The sequence below is a fragment of the Procambarus clarkii genome, chromosome 24 (assembly GCF_040958095.1).
Source record: "Procambarus clarkii isolate CNS0578487 chromosome 24, FALCON_Pclarkii_2.0, whole genome shotgun sequence".
Taxonomy (NCBI): Eukaryota; Metazoa; Arthropoda; class Malacostraca; order Decapoda; family Cambaridae; genus Procambarus; species Procambarus clarkii.
In genome coordinates this window covers 45,569,534-45,593,003 of record NC_091173.1, presented here as the reverse complement: position 1 = coordinate 45,593,003, position 23,470 = coordinate 45,569,534, and the positions used below count along the sequence as shown (strand labels likewise).

The following is a 23,470-nucleotide window of genomic DNA, read 5'->3' as shown; positions in this document are numbered from 1 at the left end:
TTTTGGAGCTTACAGTCCCCAAGTGGGCATTTGAAGGCATAGACGACGTTAGTCTCTTTTAAAGCGTTCTGTTTTGTGTCTGGAGAGTTTCTCATGAGTAGGCTGGCCGTTTTTCTGGTTTTATAGTAAATCGTCAGTTGTATCCTCTGATTTTTGTCTGTAGGGATAACGTTTCTATTAACAATATCTTTCAGGACCCTTTCCTCCGTTTTATGAGCTGTGGAAAAGAAGTTCCTGTAAAATAGTCTAATAGGGGGTATAGGTGTTGTGTTAGTTGTTTCTTCAGAGGTTGCATGGCTTTTCACTTTCCTTCTTATGATGTCTTCGACGAAACCATTGGAGAAGCCGTTATTGACTAGGACCTGCCTTACCCTACAGAGTTCTTCGTCGACTTGCTTCCATTCTGAGCTGTGGCTGAGAGCACGGTCGACATATGCGTTAACAACACTCCTCTTGTACTTGTCTGGGCAGTCGCTGTTGGCATTTAGGCACATTCCTATGTTTGTTTCCTTAGTGTAGACTGCAGTGTGGAAACCTCCGCCCTTTTCCATGACTGTTACATCTAGAAAGGGCAGCTTCCCATCCTTTTCCATCTCGTAAGTGAAACGCAGCACGGAACTCTGCTCAAATGCCTCCTTCAGCTCCTGCAGATGTCTGACATCAGGTACCTGTGTAAAAATGTCGTCAACATACCTGCAGTATATGGCCGGTTTCAAGTTCATGTCGACTAAGACTTTTTGCTCGATGGTACCCATGTAGAAGTTTGCAAACAGGACACCTAGGGGAGAACTCATGGCGACCCCATCTACTTGCTTATACATGTGCCCATCCGGGCTCAAGAAGGGTGCCTCTTTAGTACAAACATTCTCCAAAATGAATTTTGGAGAATTGATTTTTGATTTACCTCACACAGTGAAGCGTAATGTACGAAAGATTGAGAAAATTCGTGTTAGAATTATTAATCTTACTTTTTCGGTCATATTTAATAATATATATATATATATATATATATATATATATATATATATATATATATATATATATATATATATATATATATATATATATATATATATATATATATATATATATATTTTTTTTTTTTTAAAGTTGGTGAGGGTACCACCTCTGGTGCCAATGTGGGGACCCATAGCCTCGGAGAAGAAAATAAAAAGTATTCAGAGGAGACCTTGTCGTTTCTCACTGAACACTAATATTATCTTCTCCTACCACCCCCATTCTTTTGTATGTACACATATATATTTACTTTATTTGAACTTTGATACAAAAAAGGAGTTACATATGGATTACAAAGATTGTTATCATAGGTTGTCGAGTTCCTCCAGCTCCTCAGATGGCGGGCAGGAACCCTGGATGCAGTGCGCATTTCCCCTCTGTATCGCCACACTGAGGCGCTGGAAAAGAAAGCTTGCAGCTCTTGGGTCCCTTGTTGTTTCAATGAGCCTAGAACCCAGTTCCTTCAAAAAACTGGTAGCACTTTTACCCCAATCGCCGAGTGTCTCAGAAGCAATGGGGACAAAATTGTAGTGGTGATCCAGTTCACTATACTTACGGGATTTGGCTGCTTCCCTGTGGGTGGCAGTGCCACCTGGTTGTGCAACACTGAGGTTAATGTAGGTGTTAGCCAGGGTTGATACGCACGTGTAGTCCCATACCAACTGCTTGCCATTCTTCCAGGGGTTCACTGTGATACCATCCGGGCGACCAATAAGAGCATCAGAGTTACGGGGCGTTACGTAACGGGGCTCTCTTTCAGCTGGGCATCCAGCTGTGGTGAGGCTCCTCTTGATGATGTCGTTAACTTCACTGTGCCTCGAGTGCCATCCCCCTGTGCTTTGGCAGAGTAGGCCATGGTGGCCGTACCTGTCAGCCACCACCTCGCCGCAAATACACCTATATCTGGTGTGGATTGGGGCAGCAAGGTGGAGGGCCACAGCAATTCGGAGGGCGTGTGGTGTGAGACGCGTGCCAGTTGCCGACATTGGGGTTGCTAACAGGAAATCCCCTGCATGTGGTGCTGCTACTGCTGTGAGGCGAGCAATGTCGTGTTGTGTTGTTGCAGCACCCAGGCACTCTGCAGCAACTTGGTCTACAATGGGGCCATCCCAGCTGGATTGCTTGTGGGCTTTTGGGGATAATGGTTGAGGTGATGGGCCTGCACGAGAGGCCCACCTCTATATATATATATATATATATACATATATATATATATATATATATATATATATATATATATATATATATATATATATATATATATATATATATATATATATATATATATAAATTTATGTATATATATATATATGTATATATATATATATATTTATATATATATATATATATATATATATATATATATATATATATATATATATATATATATATATATATATATATATATATATATATATATATATATATATATATATATATTTATATATATATATATATATATATATATATATATATATATATATATATATATATATATATATATATATATATATATGTATATATATATATATATATATATATATATATATATATATATATATATATATATATATATATATATATATATATATATATATATATATTAGTATATTTTAGTAGCAGTCTTTCCTGTAGACATATATTATTAAATATGACCGAAAAAGTAAGATTAATAATTCTAACACGAATTTTCTCGACCTTTCTTATGTTTCTTTTTACTGTTGATGGTAAACTAAAAATCATTTCTCCAAAATTCATTTTTATTTCTAGTCTGACGCGACACTTGAGCGCGTTTCGTAAAACATATTACATTTTAAAAAACTTTAGTTTACACATACACACAACTTATAAATGAATAGAGCTTAAACATCTTCGTTTCTTTTTATACCTGCATTTGGGTGAGGTGATATGTTACAACAGTTTTGGATGAGGTGAAAACAAACTTTCAACACAAGCCAGAACACGAAACAATGGGTATTGAAGGTAAGAATGGAAGTAATTGCAGAGGGCCTATTGGCCCATATTTCTTGATGATTCTATATTGGTGCGGAGTCTTGAAGTGGGTAGAATATAGTTGTGCATTAATTGGCTGGTGTTGACTTCTTGATGAGCAGTGCCTCGCAGATATCAAGCCGCCTGCTATCGCTGTATCTATCGATGATTTCTGTGTTGTTTGCTAAGATTTCTCTGGTGATGGTTTGGTTGTGGGAAGAGATTATATGTTCCTTAATGGAGCCCTGTTGCTTATGCATCGTTAAACGCCTGGAAAGAGATGTTGTTGTCTTGCCTATATACTGAGTTTTTTGAGGCTTACAGTCCCCAAGAGGGCATTTAAAGGCATAGACGACGTTGGTCTCTTTTAAAGCGTTCTGCTTTGTGTCTGGAGAGTTTCTCATGAGTAGGTTGGCCGTTTTCTTGGTTTTATAGTAGATTGTCAATTGTATCTTCTGATTTTTGTCTGTAGGGATAACGTTTCTATTAACAATATCTTTCAGGACCCTTTCCTCCGTTTTATGAGCTGTGGAAAAGAAGTTCCTGTAAAATAGTCTAATAGGGGGTACAGGTGTTGTGTTAGTTCTCTCATCAGAGGTTGCATGCCATTTCACCTTCCTTCTTATGATGTCTTCAACGAAAACATTGGAGAAGCCAATGTTGACTTGAACCTGCCTTACCCTACAGAGTTCTTCATCGACTTGCTTCCATCCTGAGCTGTGGCTGAGAGCACGGTCGACATAAGCGTTAACAACACTCCTTTTGTACCTGTCTGGGTAGTCACTGTTGGCATTGAGGCACATTTCTATGTTTGTTTACTTAGTGTAGACTGCAGTGTGGAAACGTCCACTCCTTTCCATGACTGTTACATCTAGAAAGGGCAGCTTCCCATTATTCTCCATCTCGTAAGTGAAACGCAACACAGAATTCCGCTCAAATGCCTCCGTCAGCTCCTGCAGATGTCTGACATCAGGTACCTGTGTAAAAATGTCAACATACCTGCAGTATATGCCCGGTTTCAAGTTCATGTCGACTAAGACCTTTTGTTCGATGGTACCCATGTAGAAGTTCGCAAACAGGACACCTAGGGGAGAACCAATGGCGACCCCATGTACTTGCTTATACATGTGCCCATCCGGGTTCAAGAAGGGTGCCTCTTTAGTACAAGCTTGGAGTAGTTTCCTTAGAATATTTTCTGGTATGTCAAGAGGAGTGCAGGCCAGATCACGATACACTCTGTCCGCTATCATCCCGATTGTTTCATCCACAGGTACGTTGGTAAACAGTGATTCTACGTCCAACGAGGCTCATATCCCTGTGGCCCGTGTTCCCCGCAGTAAGTCAACAAATTCCTTTGGAGACTTCAGGAAAAAGGTGCAAGGGACATAAGGAGTCAGCAGGCCGTTGGGTCGTTTCGCCAGTCTGTACGTGGGTGTGGATATCTGGCTAATGATTGTCCGAAGTGGGTTTCCAGGCTTATGTGTCTTGACATTTCCTTACGCGTATCCAGGCTTATATTCCCCAATAATCTTTGGCAGGTGGAGTCCTGATTTCTTGGCGTTCACTTTTTCGATAAATTTGTTGACCTTTGCCTTCAATTCGGCTGTAGTGTCCTTCGTTACCCTTTGGAATTTAGTTTGGTAAGAGAGAATGAGGTTCATTTTCGCCAGATATTCGTCTTTTTTAGGAATGACGTATATTGGCGACTTATTACCTCTTCTGACGACTATCTCCTTATTCTCACGAAGGCTCTTAGCTGCCGCTTTGAGGTCGGGGGACAGAATGGTGCTTCTGTAATTGCCTCGATTCTTTCCTCCTTCCGCAATAAGTTCTGCTTATAAGGTGCCTTTGGTGGTGACCTTCTTTTGTGTCTCGAGGTCGAATATGTCATCCAACGGGTAACTACAGGATGCCTTAATCCGCTCAAGCGGATTAAGGCGTCCTGTAGTTACCAGTTACTTTGCTCCTGGGAGTATGGGTTCGAGTCACTTCTGGGGTGTGAGTTTTCAGTCGCATATAGTCCTGGGGACCATTCAGGCGTGTTCGCATTTGTGTTCCTCACATGTGCCCCAAAGAATGAGGTGATTTGATAAAATGCTATGCCCAAGATTACCATCCGAGTGCCAGCGAAGAAGTTGCTCGAATAGCTTCGGCTATCATATCCTTTTGTTCCGGTCGTGATGGTCAACCGGATTAAGGCGTCCTGTAGTTACCAGTTGCGTTGCTCTTGGGAGTATGGGTTCGAGTCACTTCTGGGGTGTGAGTTTTCAGTCATATATATATATATATATATATATATATATATATATATATATATATATATATATATTATTAAATATGACCGAAAAAGTAAGATTAATAATTCTAACACGAATTTTCTCAATCTTTCGTACATTACGCTTCACTGTTGGAGGTAAATCAAAAATCACTTCTCCAAAATTCATTTTTATTTCTAGTCTGACGCGACACGGGCGCGTTTCGTAAAACTTATTACATTTTCAAAGACTTCACAAATACACAACTGATTAGAACTTGCGCTTCTCTGATTTTATATCTACATTTGAGTGAGGTGGGAAGGGTGATGTGGCATTAACACAAGACAGAACAATAGGGGATATTAATAGGGTATTAAAAGTATCAACACAAGACAGAACAGAAACAATGGGTATTGAATAGAAGTGTTTGTAGAAAGCCTATTGGTCCATATTTCTTGATGCTTCTATATTGGAACGGAGTCTTGAGGTGGGTAGAATATAGTTGTGCAATAATTGGCTGTTGATTGCTGGTGTTGACTTCTTGATGTGTAGTGCCTCGCAAACGTCAAGCCGCCTGCTATCGCTGTATCTATCGATGATTTCTGTGTTGTTTACTAGGATTTCTCTGGCGATGGTTTGGTTATGGGAAGAGATTATATGTTCCTTAATGGAGCCCTGTTGCTTATGCATCGTTAAACGCCTAGAAAGAGATGTTGTTGTCTTGCCTATATACTGGGTTTTTTGGAGCTTACAGTCCCCAAGTGGGCATTTGAAGGCATAGACGACGTTAGTCTCTTTTAAAGCGTTCTGTTTTGTGTCTGGTCAGGTGTAAATAACCAAAAATAGGTATAGCTTAGCTTAGAATGGTCAAAGAGGATTAAGCGGTCAGAGATGAAAGATTAAAGAAAAGCCTCATGAACACACAATATATGAATATACAATTATAATGAGACATTGTAAGCCTCTCTATCAGAGTTGTTTCTTAAACTGTTGTGCAATATTATAACTTAAAAATGGATCAAGTTTGAACATTCCAGTACTAACATTAAGAAGATTTGGACACTGACTGATTAGTGCAGACTCAATCAAATTCCGTTCCACGAAATCCTCACAATTGGTAATGCTTTTTGCCCCATTCCAGTTAATATTGTGATCGCATAAACTCGTATGTAGATACAATGCATTAGACGTTTGGGCAGTTCTAATACTATAAGCATGTTGTGACAACCGCAATTGTAAGGACTTTCCTGTTTGTCCAAGGTACACAGAATCACAATCATTGCAGGGAATCGAATACACACAACCTGCTGTATCAGGGGAGTTTTTTATTAAATTGGATTTGATCGTACTATTAGTGAACACCAAATTTATATTAAGTTTCTTAAAAATCAGAGACAATTTTTCAAGTCCACTCGCATAAGGTACCACCAATGAGTTAATAATTTTTGGTTTCGCCGTAGGGACGTGATTATAAAACGTACGCTTGGCTTGTACAAACTAGAAATCCAAAAACCTCTTAGGATATTGTAAACTCTTCCCAATTTCATATATTTTAGCAATCTCTTCATCAAAAAACTCAGGGCTGCAAACCCTCAAAGCTCGTAGAAACATTCCTGAAAATACTGCCTGTTTAACTTTACTATGATGATTCGAATAAAAATGAACATACGACCCCACGTTGGTAGGTTTCCGATACACATTAAATTTGAACTTTCTAGTGACTCTATGAATCATAATGTCCAAAAACGGAAGAGTACCATTCTCCTCAGTCTCACAAGTGAATTTTATTGAAGGTACCAAAGATATATATTATATATATATCTTATACCTTATATATCCTCCCCCTTCTCCCTTCTCCTTAGTCAGTCTGGTGTTGACAAAGGCTTTAACAAGCCGAAACGTTCACCTCATTTCATATTTCTCTGTGGATTTTCCGCATAAAATGATCAGTGTTTTGTGATCGTCAATTGCATATATATATATATATATATATATATATATATATATATATATATATATATATATATATATATATATGTCGTACCTAGTAGCCAGAACTCACTTCTCAGCCTACTATTCAAGGCCCGATTTGCCTAATAAGCCAAGTTTTCCTGAATTAATATATTTACTATAATTTTTTTCTTATGAAATGATAAAGCAACCCTTTTCTCTATGTATGAGGTCAATTTTTTTTTATTGGAGTTAAAATTAACGTAGATATATGACCGAACCTAACCAACCCTACCTAACCTAACCTAACCTATATTTATAGGTAAGGTTAGGTTAGGTAGCCAAAAAAAGCTAGGTTAGGTTAGGTTAGGTAGGTTAGGTAGACGAAAAAACATTAATTCATGAAAACTTGGCTTATTAGGCAAATCGGGCCTTGAATAGTAGGCTGAGAAGTGCGTTCTGGCTATTAGGTACGACATATATATATATATATATATATATATAAATATATATATATATATATATATATATATATATATATATATATATATATATATATATATATATATATATATATAAACTCACATCTGGGGTGTGAGTTTTCAGTTGCATATTGTCCTGGGGACCATTCAGGCTTGTTCGCATATATATATATATATATATATTATAGCAGTTATATTATAGTTATTATTACATATATATATATATATATATATATATATATATATATATATGTCGTACCTAGTAGCCAGAACGCACTTCTCAGCCTACTATGTAAGGCCAGATTTGCCTAAAAAGCCAAGTTTTCCTGAATTAATATATTTTCTCTAATTTTTTTCTTATGAAATGATAAAGCTACCCATTTCATTATGTATGAGGTCAATTTTTTTGTATTGGAGTTAAAATTAACATAGATATATGACCAAACCTAACCAACCCTACCTAACCTAACCTAACCTATCTTTATAGGGTAGGTAGCCGAAAAAGTTAGGTTAGGTTAGGTTAGGTAGCCGAAAAAGTTAGGTTAGGTTAGGTTAGGTAGGTTAGGTAGTCGAAAAATAATTAATTCATGAAAACTTGGCTTACTAGGCAAATCGGGCCTTGCATAGTAGGCTGAGAAGTGCGTTCTGGCTACTAGGTACGACATATATATATATATATATATATATATATATATATATATATATATATATATATATATATATATATATATATATATATATATATATATATATATATATACATATATTCATATTAATTACAATGTAAATTATTACTAGAGGGAGCTTACAAGCCATGAAATAGCAGAGTAGAGGAGCGTAACCAAGCTTCATCACACTGGAGGCGAGAATTTGGCTGGTGTTAACACACTATACGACTTACGGTCATGTGTGGCGACAACGTTGGAATTGCTGCTGTTTTATTATTTCTCATATAATTGCCTTTCCCGCTATTTCCCCATTGTGTGCATATTTTTAAACATATTGCACTCGTGTACAAAGTTCAGAGAATACATGTGCCACTAACTCATCTGGTGCCCATGGATGTGTTGTGGGCAATTACTGGCAACTCACCTGGTACCTGAAGATGCTGGAATGCACCTGCCACCATTCAGACAGGTGTACGGGGTGCAGGTGTCGTGGGTAGCAGGTGTGGTGTGTCCACAACCACAGGTGGTGCGGACCTCCATCTTGGGTCCCACTAGCGCCGAGATGTTGGCGTCTACGACGCTGAAGCCGTCAGTATGGGCAGCGCGCACCCAGCACCCGTCCACGCACCCGTCGGCCTCCTGGGTGGCTACGACACGCATATCTTCGTAGTCGACCTCGCTCTCGCTCTCGCTCTCGTACGTGTTCTCCAAAGCGGCTGTACGAACGACCTCCTGGCATGTCCCGACGCCGACCTCTTGCACACTGACTCCTAAAATGGCGCTCAGCTGTGAAGAAAATATTTCACCCAATGAATAATCAGCCCACGACACGCATGCAGTAACCTGGAAACTTCAGAGGAATTCTATCAACCGCCCCACAGACTTACATGCATAACTTTGAACAGTAAAATGTTGAGAGAGCATATGACGGGAAAGTTACTTCTTCTCGTATGTCAGACTCAATTACAAACATAAAAAATAATAAGCCAAGTAATATGTATGCAAATCTAGCTTTAATGGTTCACTTGTCTCCCTGCGACAAGAGGAATGAGCAATATCGCACAAACATAAGATATTTCAAAATATATATATTAATAAAATGAGGATATAAAAAATGAGGCATATTAAATGTTTTGACTTTGATGTTGGTTAATGAAGTGTTCAACTTCCGCTTGGAATTATGGTTTTATGGTTTTACTTCTGTTGCCGCGACTGCTGCTGTCACGACTATTGCTAAAGTTATCATTAGCACTGCCACCATTTCCACAACTATTCCAACTATTACCATGACTAATGCTACAATTATCACAACTTCTGTTACTACTATTCCAGAACTTACGCTAATATTATCATGACTACTGATATTATTTACACAGCTACAACTATTATTTGTTTGTCAACACCTGTTCTTCACATACTACCCAGCAACAGTCATACAATCTCATTCAGAGCTGCTATTACTATAACTACTGCCACGATTAGTAGTACTATCAGTACTAATAAACGGCGGCACTCACTTCTTGCTAGTGGAAGGAACTACTGCTACCACTACTCCGGTTATTGTCATCACAACTACAACTACCGGCCTCTAATATGGCTCATTGTTTACGAAACAAATGTTGTTACTGCTGTTAATAACGACTTACCGGCTGAGTGAACTCACCTCATTTTTCCTATACATGAGGATGTGGTCGAGATTGGGCACACCCGGAGCTACCAGCCACACCCGTGACGCCTCTGTGGCGGGCATGGCGTGGTGCCCGCCCAGGGCCTCCACTGACACTGCCCGCGCGCCCATGCTGCCACTGACCGCCCGCACGCCCATGGTCCTCCTGCCCGCCCACGCCTCTACCGTCGTCTCCAGCTGGCTGAGTATTGATGCCTCACCCTGTGTTACAAGACGCTGTTATATGTTGGATGTGCTTAGTATCGGTCTTTTTGTGGATCTTGTTCGTAAGTAAGTAAGTAATTATCAAAGAAGGCACCAAGCCTGGAAGGCTATATAGCACTATACGAATCTTGTTCGTCTGTCACTCCGGTGTGCATGTCTTCGTCTGTCTATATCTCATTCTGTCTCTCTTTTTTTAATTGTCTGTTTTCGTCTGTCTTCAGTTTCTGTGTCTGAACCATACTCTCTTAAACGTACCTCTCTGGCCATGACCAGCTGGTAGGGGTTCGCCGCCAAGGTAAGCGGGGTGGCGTGTGTGACGTCATGGTGGTTCAGGGACTTTACCTCGACTGTGACGTTGGCCTTGACCCCAAATTGACCTTGGCTGACGTCGTTGACCTTGAAGCTTAGCTCGTACCTGATGGACATGATACGTGTTCCCTTGAAAACAATTAACAAAGAAGAGACAGTTTCATTCCTATCCTTGACTCAACGTTTAATGAAGATTAAGAATGTGTAACTGATAGTCTAGACCAACAAATGGAGCACAAGTCCAACACTTCCTCATGAATAACGTCCAAATACTCATTAATGCAGCAGTAAGATTCCCTGTTTCTGATTAAGGATAGTTTACATTTGACACACAATTCGTTAGGTTCAAACTCGTCTTGGACAGCACTTCCCTCTTTACCCGTGATCGAGTCTCACTGCTCTAAATGCTTCGTCCATGTGTCTTAAATACAAATATCTGCCAGCCTTCACCTTCCTTCCTTCCTTCACCTACCTTCCCTGGCACGGTTCCTTCACCTACCTTCCCTGGCACGGTTCCTTCACCTACCTTCCCTGGCACGGTTCCTTCACCTACCTACCTTCAGGTGGGAAGGGAACCTTCACCTACCTACCTTCAGGTGGGAAGGGAACCTTCACCTACCTACCTTCAGGTGGGAAGGGAACCTTCACCTACCTACCTTCAGGTGGGAAGGGAACCGTCACCTATTTACCTGGAACCGGTGGCTGAGCGGATAGAACACTGGACGCGCGATCCTGATGTCCATGGTTTGATTCCGGGCGCCGGCGAGAAACGATGGGCAGAGTTTCTTTCACCCTGATGCTCCTATTACCTAGCAGTTGTGCTGGGGGCCTCGTAGCCTGGTGGATAGTGCGCAGGACTCGTAATTCTGTGGCGCGGGTTCGATTCCCGCACGAGGCAGAAACAAATGGGCAAAGTTTCTTCCACCCTGAATGCCCCTGTTACCTAGCAGTTAATAGGTACCTGGGAGTTAGTCAGCTGTCACGGGCTGCTTCCTGGGGGTGGAGGCCTGGTCGAGGACCGGGCCGCGGGGACACTAAAAAGCCCCGAAATCATCTCAAGATAACCTCAAAGTACGTGGGAGTTAGTCAGCTGTCACGGGCTGCTTCCTGGGGGTGCATGCCTGGTCGAGGACCGGGCCGCGGGGACACTGAAGCCCCGAAATCATCTAAAGATAACCTCAAGATACCTACCTCCAGGTGGGAAGGGAACCTTCACCTACCTACCTCCAGGTGGGAAGGGAACCTTCACCTACCTACCTCCAGGTGGGAAGGGAACCTTCACCTACCTACCTCCAGGTGGAAGGGAACCGTCACCTACCTACCTCCAGGTGGGAAGGGAACCTTCACCTACCTACCTCCAGGTGGGAAGGGAACCGTCACCTACCTACCTCCAGGTGGGAAGGGAACCGTCACCTACCTACCTCCAGGTGGAAGGGAACCGTCACCTACCTACCTCCAGGTGGGAAGGGAACCGTCACCTACCTACCTCCAGGTGGAAGGGAACCGTCACCTACCTACCTCCAGGTGGGAAGGGAACCGTCACCGACCTACCTCCAGGTGGAAGGGAACCGTCACCTACCTACCTCCAGGTGGGGAGGGAACCTTCACCTACCGCCCTCCAGGTGGAAGGGAACCTTCACCTACCTACCTCCAGGTGGAAGGGAACCTTCACCTACCTACCTCCAGGTGGAAGGGAACCTTCACCTACCTACCTCCAGGTGGAAGAGAACCTTCACCTACCTACCTCCAGGTGGAAGGGAACCTTCACCTACCTACCTCCAGGTGGAAGGGAACCTTCACCTACCTACCTCCAGGTGGAAGGGAACCTTCACCTACCTACCTCCAGGTGGAAGGGAACCTTCACCTACCTACCTCCAGGTGGAAGGGAACCTTCACCTACCTACCTCCAGGTGGGAAGGGAACCTTCACCTACCTACCTCTAGGTGGAAGGGAACCTTCACCTACCTACCTCCAGGTGGGAAGGGAACCTTCACCTACCTACCTCCAGGTGGAAGGGAACCTTCACCTACCTACCTCCAGGTGGAAGGGAACCTTCACCTACCTACCTCCAGGTGGAAGGGAACCTTCACCTACCTACCTCCAGGTGGAAGGGAACCTTCACCTACCTACCTCCAGGTGGGAAGGGAACCTTCACCTACCTACCTCCAGGTGGAAGGGAACCTTCACCTACCGACCTCCAGGTGGAAGGGAACCTTCACCTACCGCCCTCCAGGTGGGAAGGGAACCTTCACCTACCTACCTCCAGGTGGAAGGGAACCTTCACCTACCGACCTCCAGGTGGAAGGGAACCTTCACCTACCGCCCTCCAGGTGGGAAGGGAACCTTCACCTACCTACCTCCAGGTGGAAGGGAACCTTCACCTACCTACCTCCAGGTGGAAGGGAACCTTCACCTACCTACCTCCAGGTGGGAAGGGAACCTTCACCTACCTACCTCCAGGTGGGAAGGGAACCTTCACCTACCGCCCTCCAGGTGGAAGGGAACCTTCACCTACCTTCCTCCAGGTGGAAGGGAACCTTCACCTACCGCCCTCCAGGTGGAAGGGAACCTTCACCTACCGCCCTCCAGGTGGAAGGGAACCTTCACCTACCTACCTCCAGGTGGGAAGGGAACCTTCACCTACCGCCCTCCAGGTGGAAGGGAACCTTCACCTACCTTCCTCCAGGTGGAAGGGAACCTTCACCTACCGCCCTCCAGGTGGAAGGGAACCTTCACCTACCGCCCTCCAGGTGGAAGGGAACCTTCACCTACCGCCCTCCAGGTGGAAGGGAACCTTCACCTACCGCCCTCCAGGTGGAAGGGAACCTTCACCTACCGCCCTCCAGGTGGAAGGGAACCTTCACCTACCGCCCTCCAGGTGGAAGGGAACCTTCACCTACCGCCCTCCAGGTGGAAGGGAACCTTCACCTAACGCCCTCCAGGTGGAAGGGAACCTTCACCTACCGCCCTCCAGGTGGAAGGGAACCTTCACCTACCGCCCTCCAGGTGGAAGGGAACCTTCACCTACCGCCCTCCAGGTGGAAGGGAACCTTCACCTACCTACCTCCAGGTGGAAGGGAACCTTCACCTACCTACCTCCAGGTGGAAGGGAACCTTCACCTACCTACCTCCAGGTGGAAGGGAACCTTCACCTACCTACCTCCAGGTGGAAGGGAACCTTCACCTACCGGCCGTCAGGAGTGTCGGGGGCCATAGTGAGGTCGCCGGTGTCAGTGTCAAGGAAGAAGCCAGACAGATGGTGTCTCCAGGAGTACGTCTTGGCGGCGGCGTCCCAGTCGTCGGGGTCCTGGACGTACACTCTCCCCAGGGGCACCGGCCACCCCTGTGGCTGGGGGAGAGAGAGGAAGGTGAGAGTGACACTCTCCCCAGGGGCACCGGCCACCCCAGTGGCTGGGGGAGAGAGAGGAAGGTCAGAGTGACACTCTCCCCAGGGGCACCGGCCTCCCCTGTGGCTGGGGGAGAGAGAGGAAGGTCAGAGTGACACTCTCCCCAGGGGCACCGGCCTCCCCTGTGGCTGGGGGAGAGAGAGGAAGGTCAGAGTGACACTCTCCCCAGGAGCACCGGGACTACAGAGACTACACCTCACGTCGCTAGAAGACAGAAGAGTTAGGGGGGATATGATCACCACGTACAAGATTCTCAGAGGAATTGACAGGGTAGATAAAGACGGGCTATTTAACACAAGGGGCACACGTACTAGGGGACACAGGTGGAAACTGAGTGCCCAAGTGAGCTACAAAGATATTAGAAAGAATTTTTTTAGTGTCAGAGTAGGTGACAAATGGAATGCATTAGGGGGTGATGTGGTTGAGGCTGACTCCATACACAGTTTCAAGTGTAGATATGACAGAGCCCAGTAGGCTCAGGAATCTGTACATCAGTTGATTGACGGATGAGAGGCGGGACCAAAGAGCCACAGCTCAATCCCCGTAAGCGCAATTAGGTGAGTACACACACACACACACACACGTACACACACAGTCAGTGCTCAGGGATCGTAGTCCAAGGGCCCGGGTTCAATTCCCGGTAGAGGAAGAAGCAGATGAGAAAAGTTTCTTTCACCTGAAGCCCCCTGTTCTCCAGGCAGTAAATAGGTACATGAGAGTAAGACAGCTCATTCGGGCTACATATTTGTGCGTGCGAAAGAAATGTGTGTGATAGAGGAAAAATAGGTCTGGAGTTAGAAAGGCGGGGTCCAAGAGCTAACACCTCGATCCTAATGGCACTAATTGTAAATGCTCATAGCAAATACACACACGCATATACACGTGCACACGCATATACACGTACACACGCATATACACGTACACACGCATATACACGTACACACGCATATACACGTACACACGCATATTCACGTACACACGCATATTCACGTACACACGCATATACACGTACATACGCATATACACGTACACACGCATATTCACGTACACACGCATATACACGTACACACGCATATTCACGTACACACGCATATTCACGTACACACGCATATACACGTACACACGCATATACACGTACACACGCATATTCACGTACACACGCATATACACGTACACACGCATATACACGTACACACGCATATACACGTACACACGCATATACACGTACACACGCATATACACGTACACACGCATATATTCACAAGAATAAACACAAATAAGAGGAGTGTTTCACCTAATACTCCTCCTCACCTAGCTGTAAATATTTACCCTGGAGTTAGTCAGCTGCTACTGGCTGCATCCTGGGGATGTATGTATAAGTGAGATAACAAATTATGTAGTAGTCGATGAGGAACAATTATGTCGTGAGACGTTACACAAGACAACCGACGGTTAGAAGGGCGGGATCCAGAGCCACGAGCTGGATCCTGTACACACACACACATAGTAAATAGGAACAGTAAATACACACACACTTACATATAGCCCTCACTTGGCCCTCAGCCAACCTCTCCTCGAGATTCACTCTCTGAACACTAACCCTCCCCCCCATCACCCCCTCCGGCCCATCACCCCCTCTACAGCCATTCAGCGCGCCACCCCCCCCCCCCTCCCCCGCTACTTGCATCAATTCCTCCCTAACCATCATCTAATCATCACAACCAGTACTTAATCTAACTTCTCATATACATCTCACACTAGTAGAAACAAATTAAAAACTATTTTCTGAGAACACAGGTAATATCGTGTCCAGTGAGTGCCTTAAGAAATGGTTTACAAATACTATAAGAGTTACAAATAAAGCAGAGGAAATAAAAGAGAGTTTGGAAAAAACTTCAGGATATTATTGCAGCAGTGGTAATCAAGATAAATATCATCTCATATGTAATATTTTCAGGAGAGATTACTAGCGATAACAAAAATAAAAGGATACAAATACAGGGAGGGGATGTAACACTCTCAGTTAAAAACAAAAGTTTGACAGTGAAAGTTTTAGGAACTATAGTAATGCAACTATATACACAGTGTTGGAAGAATGCAGAAACGCACTTTGGGTGAGGCTAAAAGCTCTTGTAAATTTTCAGTGTTACTTCTGAAGCAGTGGGCCCTTAACCCAGTGGTGGTGTGTGTTTCAACAGACCACTGACCATTATTTGGAGTGTTGACAGGACCCACGGTGTCACTGCCTGATGTTGTTCCAGTTAAAGAGCCACTATGAGTTGTACAAAAAAATAATAATGATGGGAGTACGTAACCTCCCCATTGTTTCAGTGGCTATTCATTAAAGGCCCAACTGAGTGTCGACAAATTATAATAGCTATCTTGAGAGGATTTCCATGCTTAGAGTCCCCCGCAGCCCGGTCCTCGACTAGGCCTCCTTTTTGTTACACATTCCCAAGAAAGCAGCCCGTAGCAGCTGTCAAACTCCCAGGTACCAATTTACTGTTAAGTGAATAGGCGCATCAGTGTGAAAGAAACTCTGCCCATTTGTTTCCGCCTCCATCGGGGATCATACCCGGAACCTCAGAACTACGAATCCGAAGCCCTGTCCACCTAGCTGTTAGGCCCCGTCAATGGGTGGAGATTACAGAATGCTTATTTCAAGTTGTTGATGTCTGACTGAAATTCAGTCATGCTCTGGACGATCATTTGGGGAAGAGGGAAAGCGGGAGAGGGAGGGAATTATCAGGGTAAAGCGCCAAGCTATTACGACTATGTAGCACTTGAAAGGAATCAGGATAAGGATTTGGGATGGGACGGAGGGAAGGTAGTGGTGCCCAACCACTTGGACTGTCGGAGATTAAACGCTGAACTGCATGAAGGGAGACCGTCGCTCTACTGTCCAGCCCAAGTGGTTGAGTTCGAGAGGTGGGAGATGGCGGTGAGTTTGGGGTCCAGTGGGTTGGTACTGAGGTTCCTTTGACAGTGACTGATAGAAGAAAAGTGACAGCAGAGACTTACCTGACGGTGTGGGCAGTGTCTGCAGGGTGACACTGACCTGCAGGGGTATGGGTAATGAACAGCCTGTAGGATGACATTTCTCTGCAGGGTGTGGACAGTGACTGTAGCCTGGAGGGTGGCACTGACCTGGGTGGTGTGGACAGTGACTGTAGCCTGGAGGGTGGCACTGACCTGGAGGGTGTGGACAGTGACTGTAGCCTGGAGGGTGGCACTGACCTGGAGGGTGGCACTGACCTGGAGGGTGGCACTGACCTGGAAGGTGTGGACAGTGACTGACCTGGAGGGTGGCACTGACCTGGAGGGTGGCACTGACCTGGAAGGTGTGGACAGTGACTGACCTGGAGGGTGGCACTGACCTGGAGGGTGGCACTGACCTGGAGGGTGGCACTGACCTGGAGGGTGGCACTGACCTGGAAGGTGTGGACAGTGACTGACCTGGAGGGTGGAATTGACCTGGAGGGTGGCACTGACCTGGAGGGTGGCACTGACCTGGAGGGTGGCACTGACCTGGAGGGTGGCACTGACCTGGAGGGTGGCACTGACCTGGAAGGTGGCACTGACCTGGAAGGTGGCACTGACCTGGAGTGTGGCACTGACCTGGAGGGTGGCACTGACCTGGAGGGTGGCACTGACCTGGAGGGTGGCACTGACCTGGAGGGTGGCAATGACCTGGAGGGTGGCACTGACCTGGAGGGTGGCAATGACCTGGAGGGTAGCAGTGACCTGGAGGGTGGCACTGACCTGGAGGGTGGCACTGACCTGGAGGGTGGCAATGACCTTGAGGGTAGCAGTGACCTGGAGGGTGGCACTGACCTGGAGGGTGGCACTGACCTGGAGGGTGGCAATGACCTGGAGGGTAGCAGTGACCTGGAAGGTGGCACTGACCTGGAGGGTGGCACTGACTTGGAGGGTGGCACTGACCTGAAGAGTGTGGACAGTGACTGACCTGGAGGGTGGCACTGACCTGGCGGGTGGCACTGACCTGGAGGGTGGCACTGACCTGGAGGGTGGCACTGACCTGGAGGGTGGCACTGACCTGGAGGGTGGCACTGACCTGGAGGGTGTGGACAGTGACTGACCTGGAGGGTGGCACTGACCTGGCGGGTGGCACTGACCTGGCGGGTGGCACTGACCTGGATGGTGGCACTGACCTAGAGGGTGGCACTGACCTGGAGGGTGGCACTGACCTGGAGGGTGGCACTGACCTGAAGGGTGGCACTGACCTGGAGGGTGGCACTGACCTGGAGGGTGGCACTGACCTGGAGGGTGGCACTGACCTGGAGGGTGGCACTGACCTGGAGGGTGGCACTGACTTGGAGAGTGGCACTGACCTGGAGGGTGGCAGTGACCTGGAGGGTGGCACTGACCTGGAGGGTGGCACTGACCTGGAGGGTGTGGACAGTGACAGTCTTGGCGGCGGGGGTCATGGGGTTGTCGTTGAGGTCGCCCACATGGACGGTGAGGGTGGCGGTGGCGGTGAGGGGCGGCCAGCCGGCGTCCGCCACCACCAGCGGCACCAGCAGGGAGCGCCGCTCCTCCCTGTCTAGCCCCGCCCGCGCCCACACCACGCCCACGCCACGCCCCTCATCCCCTCCTGCAGAAGAACACAGTGGGTAATGTACCGGCTAGTACGCCCAAGCCATTCGTATTCCTTAAAGGAAGAACATAAGGGCGGGATACTGTATCAACAACAACAATTCAGTAGCTATATCCAGGCTGAGACACACACACACGCCCGGATTACGCTCTCAATACGCCCACAAACTGTTTCAGACGACAAACCCATAATCACTAAAGTCCATTGTAAGTCCAGAGTAAGTTCTTTAGATTTGCGTATCGGGCCGAGCAGCGTTGATGGTGTGGAGAGCACCGCTGCCTTCACTGCTGCTGTCGCCGGTCACTGCCGCCAGCCCCATACATATCACCTCCACCACCACCAGCATCAGCAACCAGACAACCGTTACCACCAACAACCTGACAACTATCACCACTACCACGAGCATCACCACCTGCAGCCCTATAACCTGCACCACCACCATCTCTGCTTCCATCACAACTACTACTAGCACCACTACCACTAGCAGCTTCAATAGTACCACAGAGAGAGTTACATAAATGATGCCCAGAAAAATTAGCAGAGGTTTTGCTTAATCCTGCACTCATGCTCTCGGGAGAGACTGTTCTAAGTGTGCCACGAAAGCTTGGCTGAAAGGAACAATGAATCTCTCGACGAGATTCTCTCTCTGACTCCCAATGTCACCAACACTATCACCACTGGGAACACTGTCTCTGGGCAGTGACTTAGCTAATCAATATTATTATTAATATGTATATATATATATATATATATATATATATATATATATATATATATATATATATATATATATATATATATATATATATATATATATATATATATATATATATATTAGTATATTTTGGTAGCAGTCTTTCCTGTAGACATATATTATTAAATATGACCGAAAAAGTAAGATTAATAATTCTAACACGAATTTTCTCGATCTTTCTTATGTTTCTTTTCACTGTTGATGGTAATTGAAAAATCAATTCTCCAAAATTCATTTTTATTTCTAGTCTGACGCGACACTTGAACGCGTTTCGTAATAACTTATTACATTTTCAAAGATTAATTTACACACACACAGCTATTACCTGCAAACACTAAACAGAGTTCTTACTTATGCTATGATTTAAACAGCTTTCATTTTTCATTTTATACCCGCATTTTGGTGAGGTGATATGTTACAACAGTTTGGATGAGGTGAACAAAACTTTCAACACAGTATAGAACACGAAATAATGGGTATTGAAGGTAAGAATAGAAGTAATCGCAGAGGACCTATTGGTTCATATTTCTTGATGCTTCTATATTGGAGCGGAGTCTTGAAGTGGGTAGAATATAGTTGTGCATTAATTGGCTGTTGATTGCTAATGTTGACTTCTTGATGTTTAGTGTCTCGCAGATATCAAGCCGCCTGCTATCGCTGTATCTATCGATGATTTCTGTGTTGTTTGCTAATATTTCTCTGGTGATGGTTTGGTTGTGGGAAGAGATTATGTTCCTTAATGGAGCCCTGTTGCTTATGCATCGTTAATCGCCTGGAAAGAGATGTTGTTGTCTTGCCTATATACTGAGTTTTTTGAAGCTTACAGTCCCCAAGAGGGCATTTGAAGGCATAGACGACGTTGGTCTCTTTTAAAGCGTTCCGCTTTGTGTCTGGAGAGTTTCTCATGAGTAGGATGGCCCCTTTTTTTGGTTTTATAGTAAATCGTCAGTTGTATCTTCTGATTTTTGTCTGTAGGGATAACGTTTCTACTAACAATATCTTTCAGGACGCTTTCCTCCGTTTTATGGGCTGTGGAAAAGAAGTTCCTGTAAAATAGTCTAATAGGGGGTATAGGTGTTGTGTTAGTTGTCTCTTCAGAGGTTGCATGGCGTTTCACTTTCCTTCTTATGATGTCTTTCACGAAACCATTGGAGAAGCCGTTGTTGACTAGGACCTGCCTTACCCTACAGAGTTCTTCGTCGACTTGCTTCCATTCTGAGCTGTGGCTGAGAGCACGGTCGACATATGTGTAAACAACACTCCTCTTGTACCTGTCTGGGCAGTCGCTGTTGGCATTTAAATAAATGGCCCCTTAGGCACATTCCTATGTTCGTTTCCTTAGTGTAGACTGCAGTGTGGAAACCTCCACTCTTTTCCATGACTGTTACATCTAGAAAGGGCAGCTTCCCATCCTTTTCCATCTCGTAAGTGAAACGCAGCACGGAACTCTGCTCAAATGCCTCCTTCAGCTCCTGCAGATGTCTGACATCAGGTACCTGTGTAAAAATGTCGTCAACATACCTGCAGTATATGGCCGGTTTCAAGTTCATGTCGACTAAGACTTTTTGCTCGATGGTACCCATGTAGAAGTTTTCAAACGGGTCACTTAGGGAAGAACCCATGGCGACCCCATCTACTGGCTTATACATGTGCCCATCCGGGCTCAAGAAGGGTGCCTCTTTAGTACAAGCTTGGAGTAGTTTCCTTAGAATATTTTCTGGTATGTCAAGAGGAGTACAGGCTGGATCACGATACACTCTGTCGGCTATCATCCCGATTGTCTCGTCCACAGGTACGTTGGTGAACAGTGATTCTACGTCCAACGAGGCTCTTATCCCTGTGGCCCGTGTGCCCCGCAGTAAGTTAACAAATTCCTTTGGAGACTTCAGGCTGAAGGCGCAAGGGACATAAGGAGTCAGCAGGCCGTTGAGTCGCTTCGCCAGTCTGTACGTGGGTGTTGGTATCTGGCTAATGATTGGCCGAAGTGGGTTTCCAGGCTTGTGTGTCTTGACATTTCCATACGCATGTCCAGGTTTATATTCCCAAATAATTTTTGGCAGGTGGAGTCCTGATTTCTTGGCGTTCACAGTTTCGATCAATTTGTTGACCTTTGCTTTCAATTCGGCTGTATTGTCCTTCGTTACCCTTTGGAATTTAGTTTTGTCAGAGAGTATGAGGTTCATTTTCGCCAGATATTCGTCTTTTTTAACGTATATTGGCGACTTGTCACCTCTCCTGACAACTATCTCCTTGTTCTCACGAAGGCTTTTAGCTGCCGCTTTGAGCTCGGGGGACAGTATGGTGCTTCTGTAATTGCCTCGATTCTTTCCTCCTTCCGCAGTCCTTCTTACAGTCCTCTTGGGGACTGTAAGCTCCAAAAAACCCAGTATATAGGCAAGACAACAACATCTCTTTCTAGGCGTTTAACGATGCATAAGCAACAGGGCTCCATTAAGGATCATATAATCTCTTCCCACAACCAAACCATCGCCAGAGAAATCTTAGTAAAGAACACAGAAATCATCGATAGATACAGCGATAGCAGACGGCTTGACATTTGCGAGGCACTACACATTAAGAAGTCAACACCAGCAATCAACAGCCAATTAATGCACAACTAAATTCTACCCACCTCAAGACTCCGCTCCAATATAGAAGCATCAAGAAATATGGACCAATAGGCTTTCTACAATCACTTCCATTCAATACGCATCGTTTCGTGTTCTGTCTTGTGTTGATGAAATTAATACCCTATTAATACTCTTGTTCTGTCTTGTGTTGATGAAATTAATACCCTATTAATACCACATTTTGTTCTGTCTTGTGTTAATGCCACATCACCCCTTCCACCTCACTCAAATGTAGATATAAAATCGGAGATGCGTAAGTTCTATTCAGTTGTGTATTTGTGAACTAAAGTCTTTGAAAATGTAATAAGTTTTACGAAACGCGCTCGTGTCGCGTCAGACTAGAAATAAAAATGAATTTTGGAGAATTGATTTTTGATTTACCTCCAGCAGTGAAATGAAATGTACGAAAGATTGAGAAAATTCGTGTTAGAATTATTAATCTTACTTTTTCGGTCATATTTAATAATATATATATATATATATATATATATATATATATATATATATATATATATATATATATATATATATATATATATATATATATATATATATATATATATATATATATATATATATATATATATATATATATATATATATATATATATATATATATATATATATATATATATATATATATATATAAACAATAGATAAAATGGAGATTTGATCAACTGATATGTTGTCTATCGACATGTTATTTTTTTGTGACATTCTGGTTGCCGCTATAGTCATGATGGCTTAGTACTTTCTCTTGATAATTGCCTCTGGTTGCCCCCTAACAACTCACTCTTGTCGTGGGTGACTCTGAAGGTGTCGAGGACGTGCTGGGGCGCCCTGGGGTCGAGGGCTACAGTGAAGGGCGGCCCGTGGCCCTGGCGCCGGTCGTCAGGGTCCCCAAGCCTCACCCGGGCCACCACCTGGGCCCCGCCGTTCTCCACCACCTCCACCTCCCGAGGCTCCGCCAGGAACGGCGGGTTGTCGTTCACGTCCGTCACCTTCACCTGCAGGAAGAGCTCTCAGCCAGGGTGAGGTCGCCTTCAGGCACATGGTAGACCATATATGACCATGGTCATATATATATGACTATATATATATATATATATATATATATATATATATATATATATATATATATATATATATATATATATATATATATATATATATATATATATATATATGATTGGATACTGATAAGTAGGACTCATCTTAAGTCATGGCTTAAGAGGCGAGTGAAACGAGGTTCAAAGAGATAGTAAATTCAAACACATCCTTCTGAAGTGGTCAACCGAAATAGTAAGAAAAAACACACTTTGGCTGGGAAACATATTAGGAAAAGAAGCCAGATAGGGACATTCAAAACAATGTAAACTTGACGAAACATCTGGTTGTTACTGTGCTCATACAGACTAGTTTGTGATTAGTGCTTATACAGTGATGACATGTGTACTTAGAGTGCTGATACAATGATGACATGTGTACTTACAGTGC

The 23,470-nt window shown here is 44.5% G+C and overlaps 1 protein-coding gene across 1 annotated transcript in view; it reads right to left on the bottom strand.

Moving 5' to 3' along the window:
• The window catches only part of LOC123747625 (putative neural-cadherin 2), a 168,760-nt gene that overhangs the window by 32,353 nt on the left and 112,937 nt on the right, over positions 1 to 23,470 (bottom strand). Inside the window, exons 10-16 of the mRNA XM_069330398.1 lie at positions 22,767 to 22,980; positions 18,378 to 18,586; positions 13,753 to 13,913; positions 10,511 to 10,670; positions 10,028 to 10,252; positions 9,091 to 9,150; positions 8,789 to 9,000 (exon numbers count right to left, since the gene is read on the bottom strand). Coding sequence (XP_069186499.1) covers positions 8,789 to 9,000; positions 9,091 to 9,150; positions 10,028 to 10,252; positions 10,511 to 10,670; positions 13,753 to 13,913; positions 18,378 to 18,586; positions 22,767 to 22,980 — 1,241 coding nt within the window. The remainder of the gene's footprint in view (positions 1 to 8,788; positions 9,001 to 9,090; positions 9,151 to 10,027; positions 10,253 to 10,510; positions 10,671 to 13,752; positions 13,914 to 18,377; positions 18,587 to 22,766; positions 22,981 to 23,470) is intronic.